This window comes from Dipodomys ordii, unplaced genomic scaffold, assembly GCF_000151885.1.
Source record: "Dipodomys ordii isolate 6190 unplaced genomic scaffold, Dord_2.0 Scaffold68, whole genome shotgun sequence".
Taxonomy (NCBI): Eukaryota; Metazoa; Chordata; class Mammalia; order Rodentia; family Heteromyidae; genus Dipodomys; species Dipodomys ordii.
The window spans coordinates 4,118,433-4,131,963 of NW_012267284.1; the positions used below are offsets into that span (position 1 = coordinate 4,118,433).

At 50.9% G+C, this 13,531-nt stretch overlaps 1 protein-coding gene across 1 annotated transcript in view; it reads left to right on the forward strand.

Annotated features, from left to right (window-relative positions):
• Positions 1–13,531, forward strand: part of Sdk1 (sidekick cell adhesion molecule 1) — a 485,625-nt gene that overhangs the window by 400,878 nt on the left and 71,216 nt on the right. Inside the window, exons 30-32 of the mRNA XM_013023384.1 lie at positions 4,035–4,138; positions 7,935–8,005; positions 12,631–12,766. Of these exons, the coding sequence (XP_012878838.1) occupies positions 4,035–4,138; positions 7,935–8,005; positions 12,631–12,766 (311 nt within the window). The remainder of the gene's footprint in view (positions 1–4,034; positions 4,139–7,934; positions 8,006–12,630; positions 12,767–13,531) is intronic.

A 13,531-nucleotide genomic window follows, 5' to 3' on the forward strand; every position in this document is an offset into this window, starting at 1 on the left:
AGCTAGGACTATAGGATTGATTTACTAGCCCCAGCCATGTTTTTCTTTTTAAGGACAAGATTCTGCATATGAGAGAGAACATGAAATATTTTTCTTTCTCAGTCTGCTTTATCTCACTTAACATCGTGATCTCTAGTTCCATTCATTTTTCTACAAATAACATAATTCCATTCTTCTTTCTGGCTGATACTCTACTGTGTGTAGATAGACCATGTTTTCCTTATCTGATGATGGACACCTAAGCTGATTCCATTTTTTGGTCCTTATGAACAGTGATGCTATCAACATGGATATGCAAATGGCTCTATTGTTTGCTGACTTTCCTTCTTTAGGATTTATGGCCAGGATGGTGTAGCAGAATCATATAGTAGGTAGTTCTATTTTTAGTTTTGTTTGTTTGTTTTGTTTTAAGGAACATCCATACTGAAATTAGTGGCTGCACTAATTTCCATTCCCATCAACATTGTGTCAGGGTCTCCTTCCCCTGGGCCTCCACATCCTCACCAGCATTTGTTGTTTGTTTTCTTGATGAAAGCCACTCTGATTGGGGTGAGATGGAATCTCTCTGATGTTTCATTTGCATTTCTTATCTGGGGCTACAGCAATAAACAAGGCAGGCTTGTTGCTCATTCTCACTGTTACTGAGTCTTGTAAGGCATCCATAAAACAATTACAGGGCCATGTGCTGGGGTTCACACCTGTAATACCAATTGCTGGAGGCATACATAAGATGAGCACAGTCTGAGGTGGACCCTAGAAGAAAACAGAAGACTGTATAGGGAAAATAGCGAAAGCAGAAAGGGCTGGTGGAATGCCTCAAATGTCAGGGCACTTAGCTCAGGGCCTTGCACCTGAGATCACTTCTGAGCCTCACAGAGAGGGGGTAGTGATGGGGGGAGGGAAGGAGAGAGAGAGGACAAAAGAAAAGGAGGAAGAGAAGGGGAGGGAAGGAGGGATGGAGAGAGGGAAGTTAAATGAACAGAGCATGAGGTCACTTAGATTTATGCTGACAATGGCTGACAATGACAACTATGGCAGCTAGAGTTAAAGGAGCACTTCCTCCAGGCCAGAGCCTCCTAAGGGGCTGCCCAGATGAAGAAGCCAGGGCCCAGTGTTCTATCCAAGATGGGCTGGGAGCTAGAAGAGGGGGTGCTGTTTGACTTCACAGTATACCTTCCTGCAGACCACCTCCCACACACGAGAAAGAGAAGCAGCCAGCCATGCGGAGGCAGGCAGCCAGTGGGCAAGGCTTAGGAAGTCACTGGGGACAAGCACACCTTTATCGCAAAGTCATGCCACAGTGGCTCAGGGGACGCAGGAAGAGTGAACGTGTCTGATTGAACTAAACAATGGCTGATCCCAGAAACCTGCCACAGAGATTATTCTCGCTGGTAGGACTTCAGCAACGTCTCCATTAAGCTGGATTAAGCCAGCCAGGTTCCTGGTGATGGCTGTCCCTGCCTCTGGGCTGAAGCCAGGCCTATCTAAGCTGAGTGCTTGAAGCTTGTGGAGAAACACTGTCATCTGTCTTAATTAAGATAGTGTGCCAGAGCAGGGGTGAAGATTTTCTGATCACAGTTTCCAAAAAATGGTACAGGTTTCCTGAAAAGCAGAATCCTTTCTTGAGAAGATGGATTTCCCGGCTCGGCAGTGTCAGGAGGTCAGCAGCGGGGCTGCTGTTGACAGGGTGGACAGCATGGGGCTCTGCCCTCGTGAGGCTCTGCCCTCACGGGGCTCCTTCAGCATCAGGGCTCCCATGGGATTCTGTGGGAGGACCCAGCCCAAATTCCTGGGCTTCCGCATATCAAATCTGGCTACTCACCCCTATCTGTCAAATCCTATTAAAACTATTAGAACTATCAGGTGGCCAAGACACACCCCAAAGAGAGGCAGAGGAAACATTTTTCAGCCCAATCTCCAGTCATCTTCGGGACATGAGCTTTAGGTTTCAGTAGACAAAGAATTGAGGGTGGGGGAGGAAAGGTGAGTGCATTCATATTAGACAGTCCTGCTCACTGGTGTGTTCCTGCATCAGCCCTTCTCTGGGGAGGGCTTCCAGAAAAGTCATTACGGCTGTTGTCAGTGGTGGGATAGACAAGTCATTATTGCCCGACTGGGGTCTTGTCCTGAGGAGGATTTCTACTGGTCCGGTTTTTAGGTTCAGCCCCTCCCTTCCTCCCTGCAAGTGTGTTGTTCTCAGATCTATCCTTTCTGGGTGCCAAGGTGACGGCAGAGCCTCTGCACAGAGAACGGCTCAGCGCAGAGACAGCTACAAAATCAAGGCAAATGTGCCACATTTTCCCCCTGCTTTTTGTTTATTCATAGGCCCAAGCAAGGAGCCAGTGCTTTTTAGCAAAACCACCTGTTATATGAAGAGCAAGGACAACTCAGTACGGGCTAAGAGGCCTGGGACTCTGGCATCTGAAATCACCTTGAATCTCTCCCTGGGAGAGGGATGTGATGGTCAGCCATGGCCTGGCACAGAGCTTCTGGGGGACAAAAGGGGAAATGCTACACCTTTGTTACCTGCTCACCAGCAAGCCATGTCCACAGATATCCAGCCAAATACTGAGCCCGCCTGGGTGTTTGTCACTGACCAGTCAGGGCAGCTGGGGGGGGGGGTGCCTGCACAGAGAGTTTGACCCAAGTCCCAGTGTAAGTCATGGCATGACAGCTGGCTCAGGAGACCCCAGATGTACGGGGGGTGGGGAGGAAGGGGGGCTTCTCAGTAGAAGGAGAAAGGACAGGCAGGGAAGGTGGAAATGGGCCTGAAGTTTGTGGCCCTGAAGTCTTAGGGACTGGGGCATTTCTCTAGGGATCGTTGGAAGCCAGGTTTTTAGACCCAAGGAGTCCCACACTAAGCCTAGCCACTCTCCCCAGATCACCAAATAGACATGGTAAAGGGCAGAGAAAGGAGATTTATGTCATGGCAGCCATTTGAAGACAGCACTTCAGTACATCTTCAGCCATCTACAAAGGCACAGACAGTGGCCTCTGATTAGATAAGGAAAAAGGTGACAGGGGTGAGAACGGTGTGCATAATTACAACAGTCAGGGGTGGGGTGGCCATCAGGTCAGCCTGTGACACTGGAGCCCTGGCAGGTAGACTGTTCTCTTCAAGATGCTAAGAAAGTGATGCTGTCTGTCTGAGGGGCAGCTGGCATTCCACCACAACATGCTTCTCTGTGGATCCTCTTCCTGGAGCCCGCCATGGTTCTGAAGTGACAGCAGCAGGGAATGGCTCAGATCACCAAGCACAGATGCAAAATGGGGCTATGAGCTGAGCATCCAGCGTTTAGTTCAGTCACAAGGCCAGTGAAAGCAACTTTTAAGTTGCCCTTTTGTAAGCTGACATAGATGGCATGGACACAGTCTTATTGTGTGAAGTGATGTGCAGATGTTGTTTCTAGACAGGCTTTCCCCCTGCCTACCCCAGACCCCATGCCACACACTACTTTCGGGCAGTGGACGAGGGAAGTACCCCTGATAGAGCCTCTGTTTTCTCACCCTTGAATGGGCACAACAATGACTCTAGCCTGCACACTCTCCTGCAGGCTAGATGGGGTTGGGCTTACTATGGGCTTGGTCCAGTGTGAGGTGGACACAGGGCAGTGACCTGGGCCAGTCCAGTGGGCAGCTCCTAGGGAGGAGAACACAGAAGACAGACACTCCATTTGCTCTGGATTGATCCATGGAATACTGATCTGTTAGTTAGTCCCGAGAAAGCCCTCAGAGAGCAGAGACTCTAAACAGGAAGGTCTCCCATCACAGAGGCTGTGGGACATCATGGCCAGAACCTTCTTGTTGGGCATGAAGAAAGACCAGGGTGTTCACAGCTGTTCCTCCTCACAGACCCAAGTTTCCTTAAAGGCCCTGTCTGTCATTGCAGCCCTGTCTCAACTCTCACCAGAGCCCAGCTAGGAGGGGAGGGGAGGGAAGACATCCACCCTTCCTCTGGGCTTTCCCTAGAGCAGTACCCCAGGGCTGGGAAGGGTGGCAGTTCCCCTGTAGTTATAGGACTTTTTGCACTACAGGCTGAGGCCCTTCACTTCCTACAAGCTGCGCTTGAAAGCCACCAACGACATTGGGGACAGTGACTTCAGTTCAGAGACAGAAGCGGTCACCACTCTGCAGGACGGTGAGCAGCCCTGGGCCCTCTAAAGCAATCTGGGTTCTCCTGTGAGGCAGGCACACAGGCCCCTAAAGGGAGACCCCCACTTACATCATGTGCCGGTAACACAGGCCCAGCACTCCTGCGTACCCTGCAGGTGTAAATCAGGGCTTCTGAACGGATGGAACTATCTTTGATTGGCTTCCAAAGCCCAACCATCCATTAGCATCCCAGAAATTGAATAATTGATAGCGTTGTTAAAAATAAATGTCAGCAGGAGCTGGGTTGAAGAGGTTCCCCCATTCTTCTTATTCACAAGATGCTCCATTTTGACAGTAGCACAGGTAAGTGATGGGGGGCAGAGCCCCTCAGCGTGCCAGGTGGATTTTCCACTTGCACTACCTCAGCAGCACTGGGCCTGAAGATCCATCGTGATTGTCAGCGACCCGGTCCTGCAGGGCACAGTAAGCCCCAGAGACAACTCCATCAGTTGAGTGGAGCAGTGATAACCTGACTTGAGGGATAGAAAAAAGGATGGATATTGTATAACACGCAGATCCAGCCCGAAGCCTGAGCGCTTAGTTCACCCAGCGGTGCTTTATAATAATTCCCCAAGACAACCCCAGGGCTCTAGCTTTTCCATTTAACGCACTAGTGGAACCATTTTCAAATAGACTAGCTTCTGCTGGCTCACCCCATGACCTCATATCTTCTATGATGCTCTTTATAGAACCTAGACATTCTATAAGCCACCCAAGCCCCCCCACCCCCAACCCCAAGGGACCAGGCAGCAGGTTGAGGGAAAACTTGGTCAGCTTCTCAGCACCATGCAGAGATCATTTGTGCTACAGATCCCACACTCCCCACTGGGCTGAATTTGCAGGGGCTGGGGGCCCTGGTAAGAAAGTCTTCAAGTCTCTGGGAACCAGACTTGCTCTTCAGAACTAATTTGTGTCTTCAGGTCTCACCACAACTATTATCAGTTTGTGGATCCCAGGCAATTATGAGGGCAGGAGAAGCCATACTGAAGGAAAGAAGACTGCGTGAAACTCACTTTTAGGAGTCCCACGTTAGGTCTGGCCACTCATTCCCATATGCTAAATAAAGAAATACGGTGAAGGGCAGCCATGGGAAGATAGCACTTCAGTACATCTTCAGCAGTCTTCAGGGTATAGACATTGGCCCCAGGTTGAATAGGGAGAATTGGAGACAGGGAGAGAAAGGTATGCAAAAGTTAACTCAGTCCCAGGTCATAGGGGCATTACCTGGCCGGCCATCTGCTCCACAGAGGCCTGGCAGGTGGTCTGCAGCTTTGGGCTGCTCTCTTTAAGGTGCTAAGAAGGTGACCTGACCTGTCTGAGGGGCAGTTTGCCTTTAGTCACAAGATGCTCATGGGTGAATCCTGTCTTCCTTGAGCCCTAGGTAGTTATGAAGTGCCTGCAGCAGGGAATGGCTCAGATCACCGGGCACAGATGCACAGATGCAAAATGGTAGATGGGGAGGGGACTAGTTATCCAGATTTTGTTCAGCTTTTAATTTATGCGCCCAGTAAAATTAGCCTTTAAATTGCTTGTTACATGCAGGGCTCAGAGGAAGGCCCTCTGGACTTGGGACCCATGGCTCAGTGTCTCTACTGTGCTGGGCACAGGGAACTGAGTCAGCTCCAAGGAGTTCATGGGGGCAGAGGAGGGGGTGTGTGAGAGGGCAAAGGGGAAGCACACCCCAGCTTTTCACTGCAGGCTCCCGCACCCAAAAGACCAATTAAAGTGGGAGCCAACATCACACCAAATCACCACAGGGAGGGGATGCATTCTTAGGATTATGAATGCATTCATCTAAATCTTGCATTTAACACAATTCAACTCTGCAGTAATTCTCCCAAAGAAAGCCGTACAACGAGCTGGTTTTATTGTTGTGTTATCTCAGACAAGCAAGTGAGCACAAGATCTGACAGGCTGGCTCTGACCCAGGGGAATGGGCCCTTTCTGAAAAGCTATTCAAGGGGCTCTCAAGGCTCCCAAGGCCCTTCTTGCTCCTTTGATATTCAAATCAAGGCCTTTGAAGCACCTATCGCATCATCTTCCTTCTCCTAGACTTGCGGTTTCCCTCTGCAGCCCATTTGCATTGTGTTTGGGTTGCATTGTCTCCGACTCTGGGCTGGAGATTGATGGGCAAGACTTTCCCTGCTTAGACTTAGAAGATTCTTTGAGCTGTAGGTTCACTGATCCACATTTTCATTTCTTTTTCTTTCTTGGCAGTGCTTGGGAATGGAACCTAGGGCTTTGCACATGCTAGGGCAAGCACCCTCCCACTGAGCTACATTCCTAGCTCTTGTTTTTGTTGTTTTTATTTTTTAGACATAGTCTCCTATGTATCCCAGGCTGGCCTCAAATGTGCAATCTTCCTGCCTCTACCTCCAGAGTGCTGAGATTACAGGCAGATACCACCACCCCTGCCTCAGTATTTTTCTTATTAGGGTGATTTTTCCCTCCCCAGGACAGCTTGCCAGCTTGGGGCATTTGGAAACTCCTGTCTTGTCTGCTGGTTTGAGGTATTCTCAATAAGAATCTGGGAAGGGGAGATAGCTAGGTGAGAAAGAGCTGAGTGTTGGGGATAAAGACAGTGACAGATTCAGAGGAGAACCTCAGACCACAGACACAAGGATAGTGAGTGGAGAGAGTAGAGCAAGTGCTTAGGGACTTACAGGGGGATATGGGACAGGCCCAATCATACTCAGCTCAATGAGCATTTATTGAATCATCAGGCAGGGAGACCCAGAGTAACAGGTCACTTTATGTACCCAACAGGATCACATGATTTGGAGGGAGCAGCAAAGCATGGGGAAGAAGACCCTCTAGGTCCTGGCAGATGACAAACCAGAGGGCAGGGGCTTAGCGTGGGCAGAGGTCAAACCATCCTTGTCCCCCACCCAAGACCGCAGCAGAACCACTGCCACTTTCTGGGCCAGAGCCAATTACCCTCTACTTTATTGACTGGCCAGTCACCAACAGTGGCCTCCCCTCCCTTTTCTTGACAGTTACAGATCAAGAGCATTGTAGCTTGACAAAGCTCTGACTAAAGGCCTGTGAAAGTGGCATTTGACACCCAAAGAAGTACAGGACTGGTAGTACAGAGGAAGGGTTCAGGTAGGGAGCTCCCAGGGTATCATGGCTGGAGTGAGTGACCTCAGCACACCTCTGTGAAGAGCCCTGGATGTCTCAGAAACAGCAAAGACTGGCATCACCTGGTAGCTACTCTTGTTAGGACTGTGTTAGGAAACTGAGTCATGAGGGTATTAGAACAATAAAGAGCAGAAAGCAAGCTCAGCAGACAAGATAACCTTAATGGCAAGTTGAAGAGGGTGACCTGAGGAGAGTCAGGAGACACAGGCAGAGTAATGGGGACAGGGGTGTAGGGTCTTAGGTGGGGGCAGGGTCAAAGATAGCTGAAGAGTGGCATGGAGTTTCCAGACTGATGTGTCCTAAGAGTTCTGAGAGTTCTTGGCAATAGCCTGAAATGGAGGAACTCAGGTGCCTGACACCTGAGGGGTAGTGATGGGCTTCACACTGAGATTAAGACTCTGGGCTGGAGAATTTTGGGAAGATCCCTTCGGGGAGGATAGTCAGTGGGCCCAGGTATGGGAGCAACACTGAGTTATGAGAACAAAGCAGATTCCTATCAGTCAGACTGGGGCCTTCTGGGAACACAAAGGAAGGGCAAGGAACGGAAGGAAGGGGACAGGCTCATTGCACCCCATACTCATAGGGGAAGACATTAACCAACTGAACCTTTCTAATCCTGCTTTTTTTTCACTGGGCTGCAGTTCCAGGAGAGCCCCCCGGTTCTGTCTCCGCGACGCCCCACACTACATCCTCGGTTCTGATTCAGTGGCAGGTAAGATCCAGGACCTCAGTGTCTGTGAGGCAAACACTCACTCCCTTCATAGTCAGCTGGAATGCTGGAGACAGACACCAAACCAGGCTTGTGCTGTATTTGAATGAAACAAGGGAAACAGCCAAGAAACTGGAAAGGAAACTTGTGTTAAATGTAATTTCTCGAACTTCCAGGAAGGCCCTAGAGCCCCAGGAAACACCAGCTGGGAAGTGACTACAGTAATCTGAAGGAAAGGGGCTTGGCCCCCAGGCCTGTGTGGTCCTGATCTGGGTGCAGAGAAGGGAGGATGCAAACTCAGCAGAGCCGAGTACAGAGCTCCTGGTGCTCTAAAGGACCATCACTTGAGGAATGGGGAGGCTCTAGAGGTCATAGATCAGGCAGGAGCCAGGCTGGTGTATGGCTGTGTCCAGAGAGCCACAACAAGGCCGTTTAGCCTAGGAGAGGCTGTGAGCTAGGGTGTCGCTCGTGGTCTGGTTGGCACAGGCTCTTTGTGGAAATTGAAGTTGCTATCAGGAAAATGACAAGTGTCAGCTTGAATGCAGAGGTGCCCGGATGTGGGTGATGACAAAATCTGTGTGAGAGGAATACAGGAGAGCTGAGGGGCTGTGTCTGAACCAGAGGCCTTGTGCTGGCCAGGAGAGTCTGGAAGGGCATCCAGTAACAAGGAGGGATCTGTGACAATAAGGGAGCTGCTGTTCTTGGGTCCCTGGGGGAAGGCTTTGTGCCATGGTGATGGCTGGGAAGATGGAGGCAGGAATGAGCTTTCATGAGGGACTGTCGGGTGTCTGGGCACCGTGAGGGACCCTGGTGGTCAGGATGGGTGAACTGTACCAGGTGGCTTATACCCTGGGCTTAGAGGCCACCAGCACTGCTAAGACACAGCCATCCTAGGAGTGCTGGGGGACAGAAAGAGGCCAGGACCACAGTGGCTCCAGGAGCAAAGGTACATCTCAGCTGTCCAGCAGTGCCCACCAACTCCTGCAGTCTTAGGCTGGATCCTATGGTGCCACCATGTTTGAGGCTCCCAAATGGCCATGTCGTAAAGTTCCAACTAATGATATGAATGCTGCCCCTTGCAGGAGGAGCAGGGACCAGGATTTTAATAAATGAGGTTCTCTGCCAAGAGTATATGGCCTCCTTGGAATATCAAGAGCATCATGGGGCCCCCTCTCTGCTTAGTGACACTGTCTCTGGAGAAGACAGGACCCTTTCAGAGTGACATGGACACATCCCCAAATGTCTCCTAGGACCTGCTGCCCCTGGTAAAGTGGCAAAAGTCCTGCCCCGGCCCCTGCCTCCCCCACTTGCCACCAGGCCACTAAGACTCTAAGTCTCTCTGACTTCTAGTCCCTCCTCTAGAAACATCTTCACATCTGATAGACCCCACACTCCCTGCTTTCGGGGTGGCTGTGCTTTGGAGTCCTGACTCCTGTTAGGGGCTGTGCATTCAAAGAAGAAGTTCAAGGTCCCCAGCACTTGGCTTCCCATCCACTGCCAACATAATTAGCCCCAGGAAGATGGTCCTTTGTCACATTCTAGGAGAAAATTAGCATTTCTGTCGACATGACAATTGGCTTGCCAGTAACTAGGCACACTGGCTCCTACACCAAAGGCTGTGAGGGCCCCAGCTGGGCCACGCCATCTCCAAACAAGTGGCTGTGACCACTAACTGGCAGCCCCCATGCCCTGTCTCCCAACACGGCCCCTCTGAGACTGCCAGACAGCTCTGGGACACAGCATGGATCCGCACCAGAGGAACTTGGCATATGTGTCCATCAGCTGTCCTCTCCAGAGCTGAACAGAACAAACTAATTGCCAAGAAGCCCAGAGCAGGGGGTGGTCAATACCACGTATTGTAGAAATAAATGCCTGTCAACTGCCAGGCAGTTGAAGTACAATTAAAATTATGAGTAATTTAGTAAATCAGAGTGAACAGAACAAAGGAAGAGAAAGTAGGTTCAGATCTAGATTTGCATTCCAAATGAAATGTTTCACCTGTAACCTTTTGGGTTGGGGGGGGCAGGTTTGAAGGTTTTGCGGGGGTTTTTTTCCTTTTCTTTTTTTAGCGATTTGCTTAAAAATACAAACACAGGCAGCAGGCCCACTTAGAAGCCTTCCGATAAGAAGCTGTCAGGTTGGATCCTTCCTACTGGGAGAATCAATCTTTGCCTTTCCAGGCGTCCAGTTCTGTTTGAAATCGGGGATGTGGGGGGTGGGGATGGTGATCATTGTGCTCACGCCAAGCACTACTCGTGAACAACCTGGGGACGTTCTGACTTGATCACAACATGGAAGCTGGCTCTTCTATGCCTTGCAGCGAGCCATCCATCTGCCACTCACGTCCCCAAGCCCTGCTCAGGTTCCTCTAAGTGGATTTGGAAGTTGTTTTCTAGCAAAAAGAAAGAAAGAAAGAAGTGTGAGCAATGCATCACTTCCTGCCCAGAGCTGTCAGCTGAGGATGCACTCCACGTGGTTTTGGGCACCTTCCTCACTAGAGTGTCACCTCTGCCCAGGCAGAAGGGGCGGGGCTTCCTCCATTCAGTGCCATGGGCTCCATCTGGCTTTTTAGGAAGGCCTATGTAGGGGACACTGGCTGTGGCCAGAGGGACAGCTGAAGGCATTTTGCAGTGTAGAGGCACTTCCCGAGATGCCAGGGAGGGCACAGGTGGAGAGGCATGAAGCTGCTGTGTTTCAGGAGAAGGCATATATGCCACCTGGGTTCCAGAAGGATTTCACCTCTGGGGAAATGCAGCTCCCTTCTCCAGGAAGTGAAGTCCTGGGAGTATAAGCTTAGGCCATGGTGGCCATGGCTGTCCCCTGAGATCTGAACGTGACTCCCTTCCCTTCTGTCATCTGTGCCCAGTGCCCAGTGGCTGTTGAATACAGGTGCTAGTGGTTTGACCCCTGCTTTGTGTGCCTACCAAGCATCCTATATCCGTGGCTAGAACCATTTCAAGTTCAAGGTCAGTGGCTCTCAGCCCCTCCGCAGCCAGCCTGGGGACTTCATTACACAAGGACCCTGGGCAGTGTGGCTGCTGCCAGCTGCAGAACATTTGGTCCCGAGTGAAAACATTTCATTTCCCATCCTCTCCACTTCCTGCCCTGTGGATTTTTGTTGGTGGTGGTGATCATGGGGCTTGAACTCTGAGCCTGGGCACTGTCCCTGTGCTCTTCAGCTCAAGGCAAGTGCTCCACCACTTGAGCCACAGTGCCACTTCTGGTTTTCTGGTTGTTAATTGGAGGTAAGAGTCTTACAGACATTCCTGCCATGGCTGGCTTTGAACGGTGATCCTCAGGTTTCAGCCTCCCGAATAACTAGGATTTTAGGGTGAGCTACCAGTGCCCAGCCTCCTTGGATATTTTTGCTGAGTAGGATGGAGTTCTCCCCGCCCCCACACTTCCTGTGTCCCCAGCCCATGGATCAGTGTCTGCAGAATGGGCTGGTCCCCGTGAGCTCCCTACTGGGCACAAGGGCCTGTGCTGCTGTGGTTAAACCTTGGACTGTGGACTGTGAAGCAAGCTTGATGGTGCCCCTCAGATTGCGATTGCTGGGCTGACAATTAAAGAAGCCCAGAGACAGGCTTTTCATCTGCCCACTCCCCCTTCCCTTCTTGCCAATTCTAGTCCACCCCGATCTCAGAAACAGGAGCAGAGCTATCGCCCCTTTCTACCAGAGCCAGGCTGTCACCCTGGCCTGCCAGCATACAGGATCAGGGAGGGCAGGGCTAGAGCTGTCCACAGGGTCTGCGTCATCCGAGCAGACCCAAAGCTTGAGCAGACTAGAGCGAGTTCAGCTGCAGCTGGGAGGCACAGCCAGATGTGCTGCCTGGCTACTCCCCCAGCTCGTTCGTTTTTTTAATTGTTATTATAGAGGTGATGTTCAGAGGGGTTACAATTACATAAGTCAGGTAATGGGTACATTTCTTTTTTAGACAATGTCACCGCTTCTTTCACTTTCTTCCAGTTTTTTCCTCCCATTCCCACAAGATGTATAGTTCATTTTCAACATAGTGTCCAGTTAGTATTACTGCTGCATTTGATCACCCTTTTTCCCTCTATTTCCATCCCAAAGATAAATAAATGAACAAACAAGACAAAATGAAAACAAAAACAACAACCAGAGAGGGGAATAAAACCTCTTGTTTCCATTTCCTGGAGTGTATTTCGGTAAACATTTTATATGATCAAGATGCACATAGACATTGTGCCTTCTGGGGGCGGGTGTGGGGGGGTTTGTTTTTGTTTTTTGTTTTTGTGTTTTTTGTCAGTCATGGGGCCTGAACTCTGGGCCTGGACACTGTCCCTCAGCTCTTCAGCTCAAGGTGAGCACTCTACCACTTGAGCCACAGCCCCACTTCCAGCTTTTTCTGCTTATGTGGTGCTGAGGAATCGAACCCAGGGCCTCATGCATGCAAGGCAAGTAATGTATAGAGAGGTTACAATTACATAAATCAGCTAATGAGTACATGTCTTTGGGGGCAGTGTCCAGTTGGCTTTTAACAGGCATGGACTTGAACTAGTGACTGTCCCTCCAGGTTGGTGGTTAAATCAGGGCAGCAGACACCAAGCTCCCAGATGCAGGACCAACTTATTTTCAGGCATGGCTGAGTGTGGTGTCTTTGCAGCCGCCCCGGGACGAGAGCCTGAATGGCCTTCTGCAGGGATACAGGATCTACTACCGAGAGCTGGAGGCTGAGGCAGCTGCAGGCCCTGAGGCCAAGACCCTCAAGAGCCCCTCAGCCCTGCGAGCTGAGCTCACAGGTGAGCAGATCCCCATCCCTCTTGGCCTCCTCCTGCTGCAGGCAGCATGGAGCATACATCTGTCCAACCCATGTGGAGCATGGGGGGCCAGCTGTGGAGAGACAGGGAGCACACAGCCTGGTATGGTATTGGCAGCAAGGCCTGAGCACTGAGGGAGGAGCAGGTGGACATACTGCTGCACCTGTGAGAATGGCCTGGGGCCCATATTAGACACCCATGAAGCCCACGGCAGACTCAACCTGTGGCTGGGGACATCTTTCATCCCTGAGCTGATCTGTGCCAGGCCTGTGCCTTGCTACTAATGACACAGCCCGAGCAGTGCCAGCTGCTGTGGCCTAGGCAGCTTTGGGAGCTACAGAAAGACCCTCTCCCCAGTTTCCTCTTTCTGGAAGGAGGGAAGAGGCCTGCTATCTGCCCCCCCCCGTCTCCCACCTCTCCCGCCCCCCAACAGTGTTGCAGGATGTGCTCCTTGCCCTTGACATCCTCAGGCTGGGGACAGGGAGAGGGAAGCTTCTTTTTGTCTCTACTTCCCAGAAACAGCCAGAGACAACTGATGGCTCATACCTACTACACAGGAGCCTGAGATCTGTGGGTCATGGTTCAAAGCCAGCCTGGGCAGAAAAGTTCATGCAACTCTTATCCCCAAATAACTAGGGGGGAAACCCAAGTGGAGCTGTAGCTTAAGAAGTAGAGTGCCAACCTTGAGTGAAAAACCTAAGGGACAGCAGCCAGGCCCTGATTTCAAGCCCTGGCACAGAAACAAAG